Here is a 6925-nt window from a genome sequence, read left to right as displayed (position 1 = left end):
GATATATATATACACGCAAGTGAATGAAGAAAAGCAACTGTTTCATATTGGCCAGGCTTAATAGTATATTTACTAACTTCAAATTCGAACGTTAAAAACAAAATCATATTTTCCTTCACAAATAAATGAGTTGATGTCAAAATGTTAGGAAGGTTTATTATGTGAAATTTTACCTTGCATTTCTGCAAAAGTTATATTTACGGCTTGCACTCGTGGCCTCCTGATCACTTTGCGCTTAGTCAACCCTTCAGCCCTTCTCCTGCTTTGAGCCCGAAATTATTTTCTAAGCGAACTGTTATAACTAATTTTCAGATTACCAAGCGCTTGCATCACCTTCACTCGACGTCTGCCCCGTGCAGATATTTCTGCTGAAGCTATCACATAAGTTAAAGGGTGTCTTCTCCTAGCTGTTGTTGCCTATGTTTGGCCTTTTGTCTTGAGATGCAGGCCGGCCATTTGTTTCTTTAGATTTTATATTTCATCTTCAATCTTCCAAATTTGAGATGAAGGAGAACCTGCTTCAGATTTTTCTCTAATATTTCAATATGACTGCATGGTATTCCTCAGTTGTCTCCTCAAATTCTTTCATGACCCAAATCTGGATCTAGACCGCGACATTCTAAGTTAAAATATTCGGAAAACATAAACAAATTGAGAAAGAAATCACTGCAAAAAAAGGGGTAAATTGCGGAGGTTTATTTGCGGAGGGTATAAGTAACCTCCGCCATTTTCATAATTTTACGGCAATATATTAGCCCCCACAAAATTATACAATTTATGGGGATCTAAAAACATCAGCAACTTTAAAATAATAACGGGTAATTTATTTCACACTTCCTCCAATTTTTCCCCAATCTTTTTCGCCCTAGAAACTTCCGCCTCAACAACAACAAAATACTCCCACCGCTTCTTCTTCATTAGTCAAGTTCTTTGCTTCTTCTTCTTCTTCTTCTTCATTAATCAACAAAATACTCCCACCGCTTTTATTCACTGAAAGTGAAGATGTAGCTAAAGAAGTGGATCACTTATCTCCTCTATTAGCATTTTCTATACTTTTGAACAGTGTCCAACCAGTTCTTTCTGGTAAGTTTCTAGATTCATGTGCTATAATATGTATACATAATTTTCAAGATTTGATGTCACAATTTTAAGATTTCTCTTTCTTACCTTATTTCCCCTCATGGGTTTTTTGTTAATTTTGAATTTTTGTGTGTATTAAATGGTCGATCTGTATGTATTTTTGTGTGCTTTTCCCTTACTTTTTTTGTGCTTTTGGGTTTAATGGTCGAATCGACCCCTAGTTCAATGAAGCATCTGTGAGCCTTTAGTTCGAGAGCTTTTCTTTTGTATGTATGTGACATTATCTGCATAAATGGTTGTTGCACTAGGTTATTCATAAGCTGTTGACCTCTTACTAGGCTCTTTCAAGTTGTTTTTCTGAAATGTGGTGCTAGTTGTGTGAAAGATTCAAAAAGAATGGATGAAAGAAGAAACACTTTTCATGTAAATTTCTTCCTTTAAAGAAGTATTCATGTTTTAAAGAACAATGTTCTTACTTAGATATCATCTTCAATAAACAAAGATTCCTCTCATTTATCCTTAATAGTACTTTAATGTTGACATTAGCCTACTGCAAATTCATTCTTTATCTAATTTAAGCTGATTATGCTTGTTACAAATATAATATTAGACAATGGCATGCAAGGTCGGCGGTGACAGTATATTGTCTCAGAATGGTGTCCTGCAGCATACTAAATACCGTATCACACCTCTGATTGTTGAGAAGAATCTTAGTATATTGAGGATGATGATAATGAAACAGCACAACACATAATCAAATTATTTCAAGGGAAATAATGAGCATAAATTAAGCAGAAAGTTCTAATTAGCTACAAGGTACAGAAGTAAAACAAGTCTTCAGTGGACACAAGTCTATTAGTCCATAGCATTTTAAGCAATCATAGGATAAAATGGATAAAACACCACATTCATAACAGAGAATTTTTGGATTTTTGAAGCAGTTGATATGTGTAGTTTGTAAAGATCTGTTATATTTGAGTGGTTTTTCTCTGTTAATGATTTGATTGGGATGTAAATTCTGAGGAAATGGAATGAAGTGTGTGGATCCTTGTGTTTTTCACTGGAGATTACATATTGGCAATTGATTTCTGATTTTATTTCTTTCCTATAGCTCCACATATGTGCCATAATTGCAACCTTTCTGTTCTGTAATGTAGTACTAGTTCATACAAATATTGAGAAGAATGGCACAAGATCTAGTGAAATACTGCTGGTAGTAGTATTTTTATTGGTAAGAAGATATATCTAGTGTTTGGTTACAACATTTGGTTTTGCACTATTCTGACAGTGGGTATGGGAACTGTTGGCTTGCCGGTGTTTCAGTAAGGTAATGATAAATTATTCACCCACGCATAATACATGATATACATGGGTAGGTCATCTCTTATTTCTATGGAACTATTCTAAATAAACCTCTAGCTTCTGAAGAAAATTTCTCTGGTTTCACCTGTGCCATAGGGGATAGGGATAGCTACAATAACCTGTGGCATAGGAGTAAATTTTGTATATGCTAACAAAATTTGATTGTTGAAGCTCAATTATGTCCTTTAAGTGCCATGTCCACCTAGTTGTATGAACTCCTTTGCAATGGAGCTGATTTCCACTTTTTGAATGAAGTGTAGTGTGTACCTGAAACCTAGACTATGATTGAAAAGGAGTTGACTTGGTGTTTTCAGTTAAGATTAGAACTCTCTGAGCATGTTGTAAGTGCATGCTAATGCTTGAGAATATCTTAGTGTTTCCCTGAGAGTAAGATTGGATATTTGTTCAATGCATAGCCTTGTCATTGTCTTGGGGAGTTTACTGCTATTTGTATAGAATGAAAGTTCTTTCTTTTAAAAAAAAAAGATGAATGCTAGGCGTATAATATAATTTATAAAGGTAAAAGTGTTTTTACTTTGGGTAAAGCTAATGGATTTTCTTTGATTCAGTTGCCTTCCCTGATAGCTAGAACTGGCTAGTAGTTAATACAAGTGAAAAACATATATGTATCATATCTATGACCATGACTATGCAAATGCATTCTTTCTTATAGGATTTTCAAGTTTGGTAGTGTTTATAATTATAGATGGCTTTTGTTTTATGTATTTATTGCTTCATAGTTAATATTCTGTATTCTAATAATAGAGAACTGATATTTTCTCTTTATATTTTGAAAGGTTCATCAGCCGCACTTGAAAGTTAATACTTTTCTATGGATAAATCTTGGAGTAGAAAGCCAGGGAACACCACGGAATATTTATTTGGTTTAAATCAATTTTTAGATTTTGCATTTGCTAATGCTGTTGTTGGAGATAGAATAAAGTGTCCTTGTCCTAAATGTGGATTCGCAAAGTGGCAGACTGAAATGATGAAAGATGTCACATTATTTATCTTACTTTACTGTTTATATTTTAGATATTGTATCTATTTCTTTATCTTTAATTAAACTATTCTGACTTATCTTTATTTTCATACATAGATGGCTGAGACAGGGAGAAAGCCTAGACGAGCAACACTTTATCTTGCTATACATACGAAAAAAGATGGATCATATGTAAATGAGGAGGCAAAAGAAATATGTGTAAGTTATATTCATGATTGTTATAAATATAGATGATTTTCATGAAATTTAATAGATAAAAGATAGTTGCATTACAGGCAATTGTTAATTCCAGTTACTTGATTTTTTGATGTGTATTGTGTTTAGGAAACAATTGAGCTAGCAGTGAGTGAAAGTAAAATGGATGAGTCTGAAATTACTCCAAATGATGTTGTTGGTAAGGTGCTAGGCAAAGGGCATCCTGGAAGGGTGAGATGTTTGGGATTAGGAGCTACTCCAAGCAATACTTTCAGAGAGACAAATTTTCGTCTTGGTAATATTAGAATTGTGAGTAATAATGTTAGATGTTCTTCTTCTGGATGCCAAGAGAAGTACAATCAATTGATGAATACTCTTAAAGCATACATGATAATGAAGGAAGGGTCAATACCAGAATAATTTGCTGGGATTTTTGCTTCTCCTCCTACAACGGTAAATGCTAAGTTCTTTTATTTTTGGTGTATTGTGCAATTTTATTTTTTATTTGTGAAGTGCTGAGAGTCACTATAATAACTGGTGCGACTATGGAGTTTTGGGAGTGATATTGATCACTTCAAATATCTTTGCTTTTGATCTTGGTGGAAGTTTTTATACTCCATCCTATTTTTGAGTATTTCCTCTACCTAGAACCCTATATATCTAGCAGGTATTCACCGTCTCCGACTAAAAATTTCTAGTTGTTTTCCAAGAAAATATGATAGGAATTTAGCATAATATCATCAATATTTACATTTTGAAGGTCTTAAAGTGCTCTACTGATTCAAGCCGTAAACTTGCATTGAAGATCTTTATAGTCTAATTAAGACTGCTGCTTTCTTAAGGCCTAGTGTATTGAAAAGCTACCATCCATGGTTCCCAAATGTTATATTATGTTAACAGCCTCACTAATGATTCTGACAAACACCAAATGCAACAAATTGATATGTACCTATTGATCTAAGTAAAAATAGACTAGTTCTGTTGAAAGTGTCTCTGGTTGAGCTGTCAGATATGTTTACCTACAGCTTATGAATTGATAATATACTTTATTGCATATTTTAGTATTTTATATTTAAATGCATATGTTTCTGTTTTTGCTACATTTTTTGATCATGTCTGTTTATAGCTCATTGTGTATTGAGTAGCTGAGTGCCAATTACAGTGACAATTCTGTTGTATAGTTATGCATGAATTCAGTCATTGCCAACTCAAAATAGATAGAAATGATATTATTTTGATGAACTGTAACTCCTCAAACCAAAGTCTTCACTTACTGTGAAGACACGAGTCGCTGCCTTTTCTTTTTCTTCTCATTCTTTTTATTCTAACATATCAAAGAGGTACTGCACATTATTTATGTCACAATTACACTTGGTAAATCATCGAAAGTTTTGGAGTAGGAAGTGATCTGTCTGTAAGGGCATTGTGAGTTGCTTCTGTCTGCGTATCTCTGGATTGATTGGAAGTGACTAACACCAGAGTATCTATTATTAGTTTGCCAGTAAAAAAGATCTGATTAATTCATCTAATGGGGAGGACTACTAACTAGAAAACAGATAACGAAAAATATACTATACTTTCATAGGTCAGCAAAATCCAACATTGTTATTCTGATTCCAAATACATGAATAAATTTCCTTTATCGCTTTGCTAATCAGCAAGTGATCTAGGGATTCACATACCTCCAAATATGTGAGAACTACTGGATACGTTAGATTGGTAGCTTGGGGTATGAACATCAGTCAGCAATGCCCTCTATGCAATGATGCAGATGACTTTGCTCACAACATCCATAAAAGTGATGTTGATGTGATGTTGAGCTTTTTAGATGAGACAACAGTTGGAGTTCTTTATTCCTTATATAAAATTTGTATTCTCTTGGATTTTGAGGTTTAAGGATGAGTCATGCATAGTGAATTGTCCCTCCTGTAGCAGCAGACACAATTACAAGATGCATAAGTATTAGCTTTAAGTTGTGGTCAATTTTAATTTGTCAAAATTTCGATGATTTTTAAGTTGTGTACTTTGCTGCAGGGTCTTTAAATTGATAGTTGAGTTGAGGGGGGAGTGGAGAGTGAGGCTCATGTGGATCCCCCCATATTAAATATTTGGTCAGTTTTAATAGTTGTATTTTTTTTACTTTTTGCTTCAGCCAAGTGATGCAGCTAGTGGACCCGTTTCACCAACGGATGCAAGAAGATCTTCTGGCGCTTGTAATCCAAGTGACAACCATTGAGATTCATTTTAATTGAAGTGGATGTGTTAGGACAATGTAATAGCTGACTAATATAGATGATTAACTATGTTCTAATTTAGTTTGATGACATATGATACTACACTGTCACAGTAATTTTCACGATTAATGAAATATTGATGTTTCTTAATTTTAATGTTTTGGTTTAAGCATAAATATTTCAATTGATAATAGGGAAAACGTATGGCATATTGATGATAAAAATCAATTCTATAATATATTTAAAAATATATGAGGTTAAAACCCCCCAAAAGAAATTGAAGAGATTCTGATGGTATACACATAAGAAATTGTGGGGATTTATAACCCCTACACTAAAAAAAAAAATATTTTAAAAATAAAAATCTATTTTTACGCATGAAATTGCGGAGGTTAAAATTACAGTTTGCGGAGGTTAGAAACCTCCGCTATTTGCTGTCACGACGGTTCGGAAAAACCTCGCATTTATCTGCCACAAATTAATAGTGGCGATGCTTACTACGGGGGTCTGCTAAACCGCCGTGACAGCAAATAGCGAAGGTTTCTAACCTCCGCAAACTGCAATTTTAACCTCCGCAATTTACCTATTTTTTTTGTAGTGAATACTACTCAACCGACTAAGATAAATAAGGTGTAGATGTATAACATAATATTTGAATAACATCCCATATAGCCCAACAATAGACTAAGTCATGGAGCTATTAGATCTGAGTATAAAATGTGGGACCCATTTAAATAAAAATAAATAAAAGAAAAGGCAAAACAAAAGCTGCAACAAGTTGAAATGGACAGTAACAAGATGATAATTTGCAGATTTGCAAATTGCAACAAATGAGTCTGATTGGCTGAATTGGACGGCTTCTTTCCTTATAAATAGAGCCATTCAGTTTCATTTCAAAACACACCAAAATCGAGAGAAGACGGAGAGAGTTAGAGAGAGTAATTCACAGATTGTAGTCTGTGAGATAAATATTGAGTGGTAGTAATATTGTAGTGATGTGTTTAAAATAAAGAGTGTTATTTCTTTTGAAGTTGTAATAGTTTTTTGACAC

General features: G+C 33.7%; 1 protein-coding gene across 2 annotated transcripts; it reads left to right on the top strand.

The window, feature by feature from the left end:
• The first annotated feature begins 216 nt into the window (after window positions 1–216).
• Window positions 217–6024, top strand: LOC104094951 (uncharacterized). 2 transcript variants are annotated; one of them, XM_070199868.1, is made up of 5 exons: window positions 217–1083; window positions 2369–2407; window positions 3542–3643; window positions 3770–4093; window positions 5793–6024. In XM_070199868.1, the coding sequence occupies exons 3-4, from the start codon at window positions 3542–3544 to the stop codon at window positions 4058–4060; spliced, it is 393 nt and encodes a 130-aa protein (XP_070055969.1). In that variant the 5' UTR covers window positions 217–1083; window positions 2369–2407; the 3' UTR covers window positions 4061–4093; window positions 5793–6024. The 2 variants fall into 2 exon arrangements, 1 of the variants encoding a protein (XP_070055969.1); XR_004506785.2 differs by lacking the exon at window positions 2369–2407 and having other exon boundaries at window positions 222–1083.
• Window positions 6025–6925: the final 901 nt, after the last annotated feature.

Source organism: Nicotiana tomentosiformis, chromosome 4 (genome assembly GCF_000390325.3).
Source record: "Nicotiana tomentosiformis chromosome 4, ASM39032v3, whole genome shotgun sequence".
Classification (NCBI taxonomy): Eukaryota; Viridiplantae; Streptophyta; class Magnoliopsida; order Solanales; family Solanaceae; genus Nicotiana; species Nicotiana tomentosiformis.
The sequence above is the reverse complement of the archived record's forward strand: the minus strand, read 5'-3'. Positions and strand labels throughout refer to the sequence as shown.